This window comes from Alosa alosa, chromosome 22 (genome assembly GCF_017589495.1).
Source record: "Alosa alosa isolate M-15738 ecotype Scorff River chromosome 22, AALO_Geno_1.1, whole genome shotgun sequence".
Classification (NCBI taxonomy): Eukaryota; Metazoa; Chordata; class Actinopteri; order Clupeiformes; family Clupeidae; genus Alosa; species Alosa alosa.
In genome coordinates, this window is record NC_063210.1 from 1731699 (window position 1) to 1748540 (window position 16842).

The window sequence follows — 16842 nt, forward strand, 5'->3', positions numbered from 1 at the left end:
GGCCAGTTGGTGTATAGTAACATAAATTAATTTATTGTGTGGCCCCCCATGAACGGAATTCCCACAAAACTTGGTGTGTGCATTCAGAGGGCGTCATAATGATCCTACACTTCCAATTTCGTGCAGTTTTGACTATGTTAGGTCACAGATACCTGCGATTACAACACCTCATTTTTACTTTTTTATGTTTAACTAGGTGGCGCTATACATGAAATGAGTGGTTATGGAATGGGTTGACATGGCCCCTTGAGATCAACATACAAAAAAAAAATGGTCCTCCTAAACCCTACAGGAAGTAGATGACAATCCCTTTGACCACTTCGCTAGCTAGCGGTCATAATAAGCAAAGAAAACAGAAAACAAACAAACACACATGATCAGTACTTTACTGCCACCATGATAACGGGTGAAGCTACAAGAGCTCCGAGAGAGTCCGACAAGAGCTGGCTCTGAGATCGCCTGTCATCCGTCTGCAACCAGGACTGCACTGGGAAAAATCTGCCATCGCAGATCGCGAAAGTCCTTCCGTGTGATTGCCTAACATGAATTTCCATGGCATTGCGCACTGCGAAAAAAAAAACACAGCCTGCTTTGAGGCTGAAGTATAATAAAATAGATTTTATTTCTGTGACTATTTTAATTTACATCATTGATCAATATGAATGATATCAGTAATAAGCAAATCTATCTATCTATTTCTATCTAATGCAGTGCCATCTGAGGTCCAAAAGATCACAGCCACCCAAAATTGTTTTTCAGCCTTGTCCTTTATTTGAAAGATTTCTCTCAATTCTCTGGATATTTTAATGATATTATTTACTGTAGATCCCCAAATTCTTCGCAATTTCATGTTAAGAAGTATTATTTTCATTATTGTTTCATTATTTGCCAACACATGTTTGCACAGAATGATGAATACCTTTGTCACGCATTAACTATTTTGGCCACTAGATGTCACTTGTTACCCAATCCCAATTTACACCCCTGGCACGAATAGCCTTGGCCACACAGCTGAGCTATTTACACCCTGTGACATGACAACAAGCAGAAAGTGAAGAATTCTGAAAGGTTTCAGCACTAATACCTGTTCAAATTAAGTTTTAGATTGAAAATGTATTTATGTGTTTTATTTTCATAATCATCGTTCAGTGAACACATACAGCCATCGGTTTGTTAGTTAACAGAAATTTCGTGAATATGACGCTCAGGCCTAGGATGTGAAAGTACTGTAGATAGTGTAGTGGTCACAGATGTGGTTTAGTATGCGGGAGACCGGGGTTTGATTCCTGCCTGATGCGTTTTGGTAGAGTGATTGCGCACATGTACCAACGTCTCTGGAGAGAAGGCGCAGAATTTGAACAAGAAATTACTTTATATACCAGGGTACGAATAGCATCCACTTCTAACTATATGTAGCAGGGTAAGCAGGTTGTAAGATGTAAGATGATTGACAGATCCGCCCAGTCATTAGCCTTTCACTGATATATTGGCAGGCAGGTGCTTCCTGTGAGCGCTCCTGCCTTTTCCCCTTCCTGATCATGGTGTTGTCGGCGAAATGCACAGGGGGGTATTCCAAGTACGTGGTTTAATGACAAACCTGGGTAAGATAACTCAGAGTAAGGGGTAAACCTGGGTAAGTTAACTCAGAGTAAGGGGTAAACCTCCTAATAGAAGAGCTATATGGCTTCATTCTCCTAACAAAACAATGCCATAGGGCTCTTGTTGTAGGAGGTTTACCACTGACTCTGAGTTAACTTACCCAGGTTTGTCACTAAACCACATACTTGGAATACCCCCCTGGTTTGGCTGACTGGTTGGCATTCTGATGGGCTGCTGTACAGCCAAGTGGCACCAAATCATCGCTGCTTTGCGCTGAGGAGTTGCGGCTACTGGGTGACGTGATTTGTTCAGTTTGGAACAGAGCTGGCCCCTCAGGATTTTATTCTGCGCGGCTTGAAGAGACGGCACATTTGATCGTTGAAGAATATTGGCCACCTGGTGCATTGCCTGCCATCACCAAAGGGCTGCTGTTTTGTATCTGGACGTTTATTTTCTTTTGTGCAACAATTGTATTTTGGTGTCTTGTTATTTGTTTGTCCCACAAGAAACTGGGGGCCTTAACGGGTGGTTACAGTCTTAAAGTGGGGGAGTCTTCCGCACTAGTTTCCCTGGTTTCACCTGGTGTGTCTGACGAGAGTTTGTCACATGTTGCAGTGCGAGTGTGAGTTGTGTTGAAGTGTCATAACTTGTTTGCAGTGCAGTGTAAATTGTGTGTATGCACGATAGCTCTCCCTCTCTGCTGTTCCACCAGTGATCAAGCCCCTGTCCTGTGTATTGTTTTATGTAAAATCCTGTAGCTCCATTTTTATAATAAATATATATATTTTCTAAAAACACGTCTCTGCCCTGCATGTGTCGAACCTGTGTTGCCAATTAGCAAGGTTGGTGTGAATTGGTGACTGTTATTTTCTAGTGGTCACAAATACCCTAGGTGGCGTAGTCTGCTACAACTTTCCCCTCTTGAATCTGCCACATATACATTGATGCAAAGTATTTACACTTTGTGCTCAATGCTTTAAAAGTGGTATATATAAATAAAATATTAAATACCTTATTCAGAGTGTTTTTTTATTACATTGTGTGATTAATATGCCAGAGTAAATGTGCAGGGGTGCAAATAGCATACACTGATATTTGTACCAGACGGGGTATTAATAGAACACATTGCTGTGTGCACTGGGGTAATAGAACACTTTGCTGTGTGCACCGGGGTACGAATAGAATTCACTTCTAATTGCACCAGGGTACGAATAGCATACACTGCTAATTGTACCAGGGGTGCAAATAGCCTTACCCATTTTTATATCATATATAATATAGAACTCCCTTCAAGTATTCTTGTGATGTCACGCCACAATGAAAACAAAAAGGCTGCGCCCTAGTAACAAATATAACATAAAGCATACTAATTTTACTAATTGTGGTATATTTAAATAATGAATTGATCTCGCCGTTGCATTTCCACTTCAAGGGAGGGCTGAACTAGCATGGCCTTGCCCACCTAGATTACCATAGTTGAGTAACGTTTCCATAGGTTGGCAGATTACCTGCCCAACGAGAGGGGATGATGCTATAGTTTCACAATTCTTTTCTTATATATTGTACATAATGTTTTATCTAATTTAAACAGGAGGGGGAAATCAAGTTCAAGATCGCAGTGTGCATTGCATCACACAAGAGCCACCCGAACATCAGATCAAACAAAACTATTGTACCTGTAAAAACAAGGCAAACAGCATAACATCAGCATTCAAATGTTTATGATAAGATTTTAATGAACAATAATACAATTTTAAAAACCATGTTAATCTCTTCTCAGTTGAAATTATAGGTGCAATTGCTTAGATAGGATGTGTTCACAAAATAATTATACATTTTCAGAGGAATACATGTCAGCTGAAAATGGAGAGTAGTGGTATGTAAGTTGCAGTACGCAATACTTATTTATTTAATTTAACATATTTCATTCAATCATCATGTGAAATTGCTTGACAAAATGTAGGTAGGATATCATTTACCCCAGACTATGGATCACACATTTTATAACAAACATCTCTAAGCTGTCAGAGGCACAGCTCACATCTGAGGGCTATTAATTATGGGTTCCACTTGATCCTCTATGATCACAGCAATGATGTGACACAGCTCTTTTGCCTAGTTGCAAACACACACAGAGAGACACATAAAACTTTAGCTGATGAGTTGTTTCAGTTAAATTCGGTGTAGATGATTGCTACTGGCGTATATATAAAATAAAAGTGTAATTGTGCTTCCTCTTTGTACCTGTTTCAGATGAATAAGTATGGTTTGTGGATGAGAGCTATCAACATAGCTGATTTCAACTGTTGGTGTTTTCCCCTTTTTAGGTTGATATGAGCGAAGTGACTGCACTGTTGCTAGCGGTATCATCATTGTTATCTCCTGCAAAATCATGTCAGAGACACAAAATGGATGGAAATGCCACAGGACTTGCAAATGACCCCAAGTTCACAGACACTATAACAATCACTGTTACTCTCTGTATGGAGGTTTGAGGAAATGGCTCCAGGGCACAGTCAGAGCATTCATGAAATATGGTTAGTCACCTTGTATAATAGATTGGCAGCAAATCTGCCAAACCGGAAGTGAGATTATATCTTAGCAATGCTTTAAACAAACAAAATGTAAATATACAGGAACCCATTTTGAGTAAACAAAAAACTTTTGCATCATTTGATCATGAGGGGGCACTGCCATAAACATAGCCTACATGTCTTAGCTAAATGTTGATTTGTGTGGACGCTAACAACTATTTATGTCAAAGTCAAAGTCAAAGTCAAAGTCAGCTTTATTGTCAATTTCTTCACATGTTCCAGACATACAAAGAGATCGAAATTACGTTTCTCACTATCCCACGGTGAAGACAAGACATATTTTACCAATTTTAAGTCCACAGACAAACATAACATTCAAGTAAACAAAAAAGTAAGTAAATAAGTAAATAAGAGGGCACATATAATAATGAAAAATAAGAGCAGCAAAATTTTGTTGAAATTGTGCATAGACAGTCAATAAAAAACTAGTGCAAAGTCAGGCCAATAAGAGGCTTGGGTAGTTCTGTTTGACCTGAGTAATGAAGAAAGTGGCATAGTGGTTGCAAGTTATGTAAGAGCAGCAGAAGTGTTGTGGTTTTCAGGACAACAACACCAAGTTGTAAAAGTGTACAAGTGTGCAAGTGTTCAAGTGTGCAAGTGGGTAGGCAGGCACCATTGTGGGTCCAATGTCCAGGATGTTATGTAGCTGAGGGTGGAGGGGAGAGGAGGGAGAGTTCAGCATCCTTACAGCTTGGTGTATGAAGCTGTTGGTGAGTCTGGTAGTGCAGGAGCGCAGGCTTCTGTACACCTCTTCCCAGAGGGCAGTAGATCAAACAGATTGTGAGCGGGGTGACTTGCATCACTCACAATTTTTGGTCTAAGGGTGAGGTGGGTGGTGTAAATGTCCTTCAGGGAGGGGAGTGAAGCACCAATGATCCTTCCAGCTGTGTTCACTATGCTGCAGGGCTTTCCTGTTGTATTCAGTGCAGCTTCATACACACAGCGATACAGCTGGAGGGGATGCTCTCAATGGTGCCTCTCGGTAGAATGTGGTCATGATGGCTGGTGGAGCACTTGCTCGCCTGAGTTTCCGCAGGGAAGTACAGGCGGCGCTGAGCTCTCTTAGCCAGTGATGCAGTGTTGGTGGTCAGGAGGGTCTTAAGCTGATGTGCACCCCCAGGAATTTGGTGCTGCTGCTCTTCCACCACAGCAATCGTCGATGGTCAGTGGCAGGTGTTGGGTGTGACCTCTCGAAGTCAACAACAATCTCTTTCTTGCTGACGCTCAGCGGGAGGTTGTTGTCCCTGCACCACGTGGTCAGATGGTCCACCTCCAACCTGTATTGAGTCTCGTCGCCCTTGGTGATGAGACCCACCAAGTTGTGTGTCCAGCAAAATTTCACTATGTGATTGTTGCTGTAGGTTGCAGTGCAGTCATCGTCAGCAGGGTGAAGAGCAGCGGACTGAGCACGCAGCCTTGGGGCCCCTGTGCTCAGTGTGATGCTGCTTGAGGTATTGTTGCCAACACGCATTACTACTTGGGCCTCCTGACAGAGGAAGTCCAGTAGCCAGTTGCAGAGGTAGGTACTGAGTCCCAGTTTGTCGAGTTTGCAGATGAGTTGTTGTGGTATTATGGTGTTGAATGCAGAACTGAAGTCTATAAACAGCAATCTCACATATGAGTCTCTTTTTCCAGGTGGGGGTGAGGGCTGGGTGGAGGCAGAGCAGATTGCATCCTCTGTAGACCGCTTTGGCTCGGTATGCAAACTGGAAGGGGTCCAGGGTGGGGGAGAATGGCTTTGATATGTGACATGACAAGCCGCCAAAGCACTTCATGATGATGGGTGTCAGTGCCACAGGGCAGTCATTGAAGCAGGATGGAGCAGTTTTCTTGGCACAGGTATGATGGTGGCAGCTTTGAAACATGATGGGACCGATGGCTTGCTTCAGGGAAGTGTTAAAGATGTCTGTGAAGACATCCTTAAGCTCCCCGCGCAGTCCTTCAGCGCACCCACCCGGGATGTTGTCTGGACCTGTTGCCTTACGGGTGTTGATAGCAGCAAGTGTCCCTCTTCACGCTGTCGCAGAGAGGCACAGGGGCTGCTCGTAGAGGGGGATGGGTCTTCTGTGGGCAGGTGCTGTTTTGTGCTTCAAAGCAAGCAAAGAAGCGGTTCAGGTTGTTGAGCAGAGGGATGTTGCTCTCACAGCTCTGTGGCGCGGGCTTGTAGTCCGTGAGGGCCTGAATGCCCTGCCATAGGCTTTGTGAGTTCCTGCTGTCTTTGAAGTATGTTTATGTTATGTTTGTTGATCCATGAGTCTATCTGTGGGAGGCTCAGCCATAGCAATTTGTCATGTCAACTTAAAGGAGTGGTTTGTAGGATTGTAACCGAACGTTCTGTAGGCCAAAATCAAAACACTGGTGAACGTTCTCAAGACTAAATAGACGCAATGCTCTTCTGGGTTGCCAGATGTAATGAAGACTAACGGCTCCTACACACAGCTGCGTGCGTTGTGTTGCTGGAGACGCATCCCATTTACTTCACATGGGCTCACGTCATCCGTTGCCGAACTGAATTGTGGGTCTGTTGCGTCGCATTTCTCCCGCCGCTCGCGTTGAGAAGTTCAGCTGTTGCTGCACCGACAGACGGCACCGGCCAATCAAGCCAATCGACTGACAGCACCAACCAATCGAATTACAGTTATACTTCAAGTCATTTGCATAGCTACCGTCAGGAACACCCACTGGCATGCGTTGACAGAACGCAACTGTGTGATGGAGCCGTTAGCTAACATTAGTTGACCTGCAGCTGCTTTAACCAAAGATTGTTAAGGCGGAGCAAGATACTTCGTCGTAGTTCATGTCTATGGGTGCGAAATGGGGATTGAATCCTGTCTGCATAAAGAGGCGTGTCGATGACGTATTGATGAGCATACGCTGTAACCGCCAACAGCAGCTGCATAAATAACCGGGCGACACCTGATATAAAGTCGATTTTCTCCAGACTGGAATGCTCAAAAATGCTAAAATGTACCTGAAATGTTCAGAAGGGTTTGAGGATCATGAAAACGTGCCCAAATTCACATTCCTAACTCTATAGAACCAAGACCTTAGCATATGTGGTAAAATTCTGAGCTATGCCCATAGACTTCAATGGAGCAGTCGCTGCCTCTGCTCTTCTGCATAAAGGGGATTTTGACCCCCTCGTTGCGATCCGGGTTCCCGGAAGTGGCTCCTGATGAAATATCTTGCTCCGCCTTAACAATCTTTGCTTTAACGTTTCTCCAACCATGACCCTAGCCTGGCCTCGGCCTGCCTACGTACTTCCGCTCGATTTCTTTTCCCTACAGTACTCCGTCTGGAATAAGTTGATTCGCCCTCGTTTACTTCGGAGGTTGGGCAGCCGAACCAACCAGCGAACAGAGGGCCCTGAGAGCGATTACGTTACCCAGGCATGGTATTTCAAATACTACGTCCCCGCCCCCGAAGCAGACTGCTTGGAATACATCAACGTAGGGAGCGAAAAGGGCTTATACTTATGAAATCTTTGAGCAAATGTGAAATTGAAAAAGGCGCAAATAAGGTTGGTGTGTTATTTTAGCTCTTTCTAATTTAGCCTATTAACAGGAGTGTCACGAACAAAGTCACAGTCGAGTAGGATGTTATATCGTCAGCTAAACTTTAGTCATAGATTGTCACTTGAAATAGGCTACGAACGTACCTGAGTCAAACTTTAGTTTAGTAGGCTACATGGTCGCGTCAAAATCGCTATTTTTCAAACACTAAGAAGGCTCGACATAACATGAAACTTTGATCGAAGCATCATCAGTGTCTCTACATATGAACTCGAGCATTGAGAACATTGTTCGTGTACACATAGTTTACAAAAAAGAAAGATTTTGGACAACTCACTCCTTGCAAGATGGCAGCGAGCAGAAAAAACAAGTATGTTGTTCAAAACCTTTCTTTTAGTAAACTCTGTACACCAACAATGTTCTCAATGCTCGAGTTCATGTGTAGAGACACTGATGATACTTCGATCAAAGTTTCATGTTGTGTCGAGCCTTCGTAGTGTTTGAAAAATAGCCATTTTGACGCGATTGTATAAAAAAAGTATTTGCTCTATAGGATTCCCATTCAAAAGGTCATTTCACCCGAAAACGACAACGCATACCAGCTTAAAAGTGGCGCTTTGTACGTACTTATGCATTTATATTAAAGTTTGACTTGGGTACATTCACAAAACACTGATGCATTTTGGCGAGAGTTACGCAGATGAAACATGTGACTGCTGATAAGATGCACGCTTGCTTGTTATGGGCGTGATGCAGAGAAACTTCTCTGTATGACGAAACGCCGGTTGTTAGTGATTGGTACAAAGATCTTTGGCCAAAACCCACAAAATTGATTAGATGAATTTGAAAAACTGTCAATTTTGGTCAATCAAAATCAATGGCAAAGCCACTAACATAATGTGCAGGAGTAATGTTGGCAGAAACTAGGGTTTAGAGGTATTCAATTGAAAATCAGACATGTAAAGCTGTAGTCAATGTACAACATAAACAATCTCTACAATGTTTGGATTTATAATTCTAAACTTTTTCAAGAAGTGTACACTCTAATATGGCAACCATAAATATTAGTATGTAACTTCAAAAAAAACTTACCTGTGTTTTAGGGTGGCAGAAAGTAATATCTGCTGCACTCACTGCCACTATGCAGGGAGAGGGACATCTCTCGTGATTGACTTTCTGAGTCAGGAAGATGTTTGAACCAAAAAGAGGCAATGCACTAAGGTGCTCTGAAGAGATAGAGGTGATCAATGCACAAATGTAATACATTCCACAGTATAGAATATAATTCTGAAAAATATAATTCGGAGTTTAACAATATGGTTCATTACAGAAAAAGTATAATATTTACCAGTAAACTGTAATATAAATTAAGATTATTTATCAAGGTAAGAAAGTCAATCTTGTACAGTATGAACCTAGGCAGTAAAGTTGAATGCTAAAATTGATTACTTCTAGATCACAGTGCTACTTACGAAGGAAGCGTGTTTTGGCCTCAAATGGATGCAAAGCACCCATGCTTGATAGATGGTTCTGACATGCAGACTGCAGCTGGTCATGTTTAGCAGTCACTCCGTCCATCCTGGGAAGGTACTCTTTCAGTTCCGACCTGGAAAGTAATCATAGAAGAATCATACCTGATAAAGCATCATCAGAGCGCTTACAATCACTCGTCTCAATCTAGGCACCTGGAAATTAAATGTGTCCTTTCATGTATAATGTACACCAATGAAATCAAACAGGCAACCATTAATACTTGTATGCACTTTTTTTAACTGAGACCCTTAAACCTCACTTAGCATGGCAATAAACTTCTACATAATAAACTGTAAATAAACTGTTAATGACATTTCTAAGAGCTACAATGTTTACATTAAAAAACTGGTATTGCATACCCATAACCAAAAGTGTATGCATTGCATGAACACTGTTGAGAATCATGTCTACATTTAGTAATAAAACCCTATTTGGAGCACTTATTGTGTTAAGTGCTCCAAATGTAAAGCACTTTGAGCTGAATTCTGTGTTTGAAAGGTGCTATACAAATAAAGCTTATTATTATTATTATTATTATTATTATTATTATTATTATAGTATTACTTATATATATATATATATATATATATATATATATATATATATATATCTTTCATCTAGGGTAGGTCTCAACATTAAGGAATTAAGGAATCAATTAGCAAAATAAAGTAATTCATGGACAAGCTCTTACATCAATCCAGGCCCATAGTCCTATTGTATTTCAATGTGCTCACACATTTAATGAAATCATCAAGCGGTCATTGACTTAAATAAGGGAGAACTCTTACTGTAAGGGTGGGTCTGTATTGCCCAATGCAAGGTGCTGAAGTAAAGCCAACTCCACAATGTCTTCTATAACTGATGATTTATCCCCAGGGAGTATTAGTTTTCCCTCCAGATAGTCAGCTAGGACCTGAGAAACAGGAGGGAGGAACGAATTAAGACATTGCCTATCTAACTGTATTAGCAGCGGTGAAATTAGCCAGGGAACGATGCAAACTACAATTTAGTAGTGAAAAAAGCCTTCCACATATTGCTGATCTTATCTTGTCTGCATTGGGCCTCACTCACCAATATCTTCCTAAGAATGTTCTTAATTTTGTTCTTAAGAAGGTTCTATGGAAACTACAGCTTCACAAAGTTGTTCTTAAACCAGCACATACACATGGTTTTGCCAGTTTTTTTTTTTCCATTGGTAACTTTGGTGAATTTGTAACTCTGACCTGTTGGAAGTGGAACTCAATGAACATCTGATTTTCAAAGCGCAGGGGGTACTGCCAAACTATCCGATGGAAAGACAGTGTGATGGAGCCATCATCCAAAATGAAATCAAACAAGTACTCATTTAGGTGGATGGGCCTCACCACTATAGCACAAACAGAGAGAGAACAGTGAGTGCACATAGGGTAACCTTATGTAGGACAATATTATGTTCACAACAGATGAGCTCCACTTTTGCACAACCAGTGCAATGCTTTGCATTATAAGCCTTGCATTACAAAAGAAACAAAACATTCTGAAACAAGATTACACAGCAATTAAAGCATTTGTCATTTAAGAGTTTAATAGCTATGTGTATTTTTAGCACCTTGTCCACGGGTGGCTTTGATGGAAAATTCCTTTACTTCCAATGGATCCATTATACCCATCTCAGCACATAGATTGGTCCCAACCTCCAGGGCCACCTGAACACATCAATAAATAGTTCCTAAATAGTTGCTACAAATGGTCAAATACCCGTGGACTGGAACTCATCACTTAGCACATTATTGGGAATGGATTTCTAGGGATACTTACACTGAAGCTACGAATTTTGCAGGGAAACTCGACACCACCAGGCAACACAATGGAAAAGTGCCGAGTTCTCTTACCAGCCTGTAGAGAACAGAAATGTCACAAAATATTTACAAAATGTTGGGTAGGTTTTTTTTCTATTATTAGGCTCTGTTTCTATTATTAATGCTCTTTTAAGCCATTAATAAGGCATACATCATTCCACATCTTTGGTACTATGGAAAGGGTCTCTGCAGACACTGAAACTGCATTCAACTTTGAAAGTTTAAAGAAAGTCTTTAAAGTCTTTGTCTCACATTACCCTATCAACTGGAATAAATCTATTTTACTACCCCTCTCAAATGATGCATGAGATATCTAGGGATTCAGATTTCCCGCAGGCTGTCAGAGCTTTTCACCCTCAACACTCCCCTTCTGAGGAAGACGAATACAAACACTGGTCTAAACTCCCACTCATCGGAGGAATAACTGCAGTCAACCCTACCCCAGACTAACTACCTTTCTTCCATCATCCTCATCACTCCTACAGATAAATGGTTCAAAACTCTCAATTCATTAACAACACAATTTTATTGGAAAAACTAAAAACCAAGAATATGACTCACTCACTACAAAATAAAAAAATCACATGGGGGGCTTGAGGCACCAAGCTTCCATTATTTCCGGCAAATCAATTACAGTACCTAGTTAAATGGATCAATATACACTCCAGCACAATTACCCGTGGCTGGAATTGGAACAAAACCAATGTACAAATGTCCCAATTGCAGACTTCCCCTTCCTTTCACAATCAATCAAGAAATCCAACTTCTGCCAACGCATTACCATCCATTCAACTCTGACAGCCTGGTGGAACACAATCCAAATCACAAAATCATAACTAGAATTAAACAAGTTCACCCCACTCTGGCACAACCCAGTGTTCATGATTCAGAACAAACCTCTTGATTTCTCCACATGAGCACAAAAAGGAATCACATATCTTCACCACCTATTTGAGAACCACCATTTCATGTCATTTAACACACACACACAGAAATATGGGGTTGGGAAAGAACAATTCCTTCAATATCAACAACTTAGACTTAAAATTAAAGATAAAACTGGACTTACCAACAACACATTACAACCCTCTCAGCTTATAGAAGAACTTATGAAAATTAATAACTTCAAAAAATTAACCTCCCAGATATATACAGTGATCTTCAACCTAAACACAACAATAACACTCCCAACAACCAAGTGGGAAACTGACCTGGACTTCTCTCCCAACCCTGATTACTGGGAACAAATCTGTAAGAACACATTTCTCATGACCGATAACACAAACCTGCAGCATATATAATACAGTCATTCACAGAACTCATATCACCCAAAGTAAAATGTTCAAAATGGGCCTAGCCAACACATGTCCACAATGCACCTTAGGTAGCACAGAAGTCTATTTGCATGCTATATGGCTTTGCTATGTCAACCCGTTCACTCTTTCTGGATCACAGTCACTGAGACACTGTCCACTATCCCCAATACTCTGTCACCTTCGTGAAATCTAGCCTGGGGGCCAGCCGAACTTAGGCCTGCCCACAACATTTGAGGTCGGGAAGTTCGGCAAAAAAATCACATGGGGGGCTTGGCATTGCTCCGTTGTGGAGTAGCTATGCTCGAATCAGAGCGGTTTGGACCAATCAAATTGGGCTTTATGATGACAGGATTATTATGGACAGGTGAGCAACAGTGTCTATCACATCATCTGAGCATGCTTAGCTTTATTTTGTTTGCAACAAAAATCGCTGTAGCTAGAAGGAGACAGACCCCATATGGAAAAATGCATATTATTTCAATGAGGTTTTATCACTGAGAACTATTATTTCTGAAAACTTTGGCCAAAGGAAAACTCATGGTTTCACTTTCATCAAGGGAAAACAGCGTGTTTGCATTGTGACATGTTGTTCCCTTGTTGTTCCCTTGACGCGTCAGGCTAGGTGAAATCCATATCTGAAAAAAATCAAGAATCCGTTGCTCATCTCTCTAGCTGTCGCTAAGAAAGTAGTCCTCCAAAACTGGACATCAAAGAAATCTTGCAACATCAGTCACTGGACAAATTTAACCTCAGAACACATTTCAATGGAGAAACACAATGCACACAGAAGGAAGCAAATATCAGCCTTTGAAGACACCTGGTCCCCATTTTTGACATTTCAAAATTCCACAAAAACATAACTACAAACCGTGTACATTACCAGACACATATCTCCCTCTTCCGTTCCGTAAAGTTCCTTTTTAATTAATTTTTTTTATTTTTTTATTTTTGCTTTTGCCCACATTGGGTGGGTGTTGAAGGAGATATTAACAGCACACACACACATAGGCACACACTATCCACACTCATGCATAACATGTTCCCAAACCCCTTTCAACACCCTAACAGTGACCAGCTAATGTGTATCACAGATTTTTCTACCCAATACATTGTGTTTGTCATCTTGTCCAGTCCCGTCCTGTCTCACTTCCCTCTGTTGTCTGTTTGTCACCTTGTCATGTTTTATATGTTATGTGTTACACTCTGCATGTGGTGTTGTAATCTCTCCTCCCCTTATACTGTATGTATCCATTTTTATTTTTTTGTAATTATTCCATATTTAGTGTAGTCATTCCATATCAGAACCCCTGAAGTATAATCCAAATACAAGCATCAAGCTTCAATGTATTACCTTTCATTTGAGACCAAGATTATGCTTCTACACAAAGGGGTTCATATGCAGGTAAGCATTGTCAGTATGCATTTTGGATAACCAAAAGTCCTATGGGGAGTTTCCATAGGGCATTTTACAAAATGTATTCCTTGGCAAATAATGGTCTAAAGTAAGTAGTTTTCATTCTATATTTATCTACTTTTGCACACAGCTTCACAAGACCTGATGCTAGGGCTCAGTTGTGTTTCTAAGTCATCTCAAGTGAAATGTGGTCAGTTCAGAGATGCTTGTTATCCGGCAGAATGTGAAAATAATATTCTAGCCTCTGTAACTCTGTGTCAGTACACACACAGTCACACAGTTTTTCTGATTGGAAAGCTTAGACACTGTAGTTTCTAGGACCACAAAGAGGTCAGACATTTGAGCATAGGCCAAAGTATGTAGGAGCAATGATCTCCTAAGTAGATGATGTACAATGTTGGGCAAAATACTCAAAATGGGGTGTATGCATAAGAATTTAACTAATATGTGTACGTATTAGTGCTCAACAAGGTCTGCATTTAGCATCATTGAGTCTTTATGACAGTGCATGAAAATGCACTGTACTGTTCTTCCTAGGCAACAACTTTTTCTTATTACAGTGCATGAAAATGCACTGTACTGTTCTTCCTAGGCAACAACTTACAGTGCATGAAAATGCACTGTACTGTTCTTCTTAGGCAACAACAACTTTTTCTTCTTATTACAGTGCATGAAAATGCACTGTACTGTTCTTCCTAGGCAACTTATTATTATTATTATTCCGCTTACCACTTTTTCCGTACGCAATTTCTCTTGAACAGTTCAAACTTTGTAACGTAGGTCTTCAAACGGACCAGGTTGCTATGTCTTTTCAACTTTGAAACTTTTATACTTTTTAAACTATTAAAGAAAAACTTTTTAAAAATCCCCATAGACTTAACATTGCCGATTGTGACATCATAATACGGCTATTAAGCAATTAGAATCCTATGCCAGGTGTTCAGGCCACCTGCAGCCTCAGGCTTTAAGCATACAATCTGGGTCAATTAAGACTACACATCCTATTCAACTTTCCTCTGCCCAAAACTGTTTCAAAATAAAAGTCCCCACTACAATAATTCACTGTTAAACAATTTAACCCTTTAAACTACTGAACTTTTTACATTCAACTTTTAAACGGTCTACTTTTAAACTATCATTAAACTATCTATCTATCAAACTAGCTGTCTATCAACAACTTTTAACTTGTCATCAACTATGTCAACACTTGTCATCAACTATGACTCCTACCCACTGTAGCTAGTTAGCATTGTTAGCATATTTAGCATTTTAAGCAAAACTGCTAGAAAACATTAGCTAAGTTAGCTAAGTAGCATGGTTAGCTTGTTAGCTTTGCTAGCATAGTTAACATTTTTATCAAAACTAGAAAGCATTAGCTAAGTTGGCTAAGTACCATGGTTAGCATAGTTAAAAATGTTAGCATAACTAGAAAGCATTAGCTAAGTTAGCATAGTACCATGTTAGCATAACTGCTAGCAAACATTAGAGCCATTCCAACTTTCAGTTATCGTCAAATATCTACCTATACACAGCCATTAAACTATTTGAATATCAACATTCATTAAACTTCCAACTTTTAAACTATTTACCTTCAACTTTTAAACAGTCTACTTTTAAACTATTTAACTTTTAAACTATTTAAGAATAATTCACCTATTGAGTAAGAATAAGAAATTGTTCAATAAAGACATAATAAATGTAATGATGCTAAATACAGACCTTGTTGAGTACTAATAGTCTGTATACACACATATTAGTATGTATTAATGACGAACATGTGTTCGCTAAAAGAAAGTGTTGCCAGATACAGAAGTTCTGCCAGATTTCTTACCAGCATTGCATCCATTTCTGCATGAGATGGAATATGTCTACGGCCTCCATATTTCAGAGACTGTTGAAGGTTGTCCTCACAGATTTGAGAGAGATCTTAGGTGTAAAGAAAGAGGATTTAATTACTACTTAATTTAGAAATCAGTGTTAGTTCTTCTTTTACTTCTTTTAAGAAAGACTAAATGTTTAACAGAAGGTTATATACATTCATCTACATTCACCTGACTACTCTTGCTTGTGTAGTATTCTACAATCCGAATTTCTAAAAAGTTGGGATGCTTTGTAAAATGTGAATAAAAAAAGATTGTTATGATTTGTAAATCATGTCAACCCTATATTTAACTGATATTTAACTGTGTTTCACTAATTCACGGATTGGGATAAATGCAGAGACCAAATTTCCCTCACGGGATCAAAAGAGTATATACGTATACTTATACTTACTTAATATCTCTCTCTCCCACTTACTTACTATCTCACTATTCACTGCCCTATACAAATAAAGGCAAAAAGCCCAAAAAATATACTTAAAATTAAAAACAAGGGACAGGGCTGAAATAAAATAAAAAAATTGCCGTGGTTTTTGGACCTCAGATGTCACTGCATTAAAACCAGACCCTTTTCTGTAAAATAAATCATTGTATGGGCTCAGGAAAACCACTATCTATGAGCACAGTTTAATGCTCTATTCACAAAAGCTAGTCTAACTAGTGTAGCTAGTGTAGTGACTATTCAACTATCCAATGAACTTGTTATAGTGCTCAGTTCAAAACCTACAGTATAGTATCCATGACCATGATGGTGTGGACTGCGGAGGTGCTTTAGTGCCTATGGCATGGGAATTTTGCACATTTGGCAAGGCACAATCAATTCTGAATGATGAACACAGGTTTTGAGTATTTCTCCATAGAGAAAGAGTCCAGGTGCTAAAATGGCCTGTCTACAGTCCAGACCTTTCTGCATTGTTGAATGAAAAACATGATTAAGAAGTCCCAAGACTGTTGTGCAGCTGAAATCCTATATTGGGCAGGAATAGGACCACATTTCATTCTCAAAACTCTAGCAACTGGCCTCCTCAGCTCAGTTCCTAAACATTTACAAAATGTTAAATGAAGAGGTGAAGCAACACAGTGGTGAAAATGCCCCTGTCCTAGCTTTTTCACATTTTACAAAGCGTCCCAATTTTTTTCAAAATTCGGGTTGTAG

At 40.0% G+C, this 16842-nt stretch overlaps 1 protein-coding gene across 1 annotated transcript in view; it reads right to left on the minus strand.

Annotated features, from left to right (window-relative positions):
* Positions 1-3309: 3309 nt before the first annotated feature.
* Positions 3310-16842, minus strand: part of myo15b (myosin XVB) — a 39998-nt gene continuing 26465 nt past the window's right edge. The window contains exons 57-65 of the mRNA XM_048233984.1: positions 15638-15732; positions 11036-11113; positions 10827-10923; positions 10462-10604; positions 10027-10151; positions 9178-9311; positions 8798-8931; positions 3844-3981; positions 3310-3714 (exon numbers count right to left, since the gene is read on the minus strand). Of these exons, the coding sequence (XP_048089941.1) occupies positions 3637-3714; positions 3844-3981; positions 8798-8931; positions 9178-9311; positions 10027-10151; positions 10462-10604; positions 10827-10923; positions 11036-11113; positions 15638-15732 (1022 nt within the window). The 3' untranslated portion in view covers positions 3310-3636. The remainder of the gene's footprint in view (positions 3715-3843; positions 3982-8797; positions 8932-9177; positions 9312-10026; positions 10152-10461; positions 10605-10826; positions 10924-11035; positions 11114-15637; positions 15733-16842) is intronic.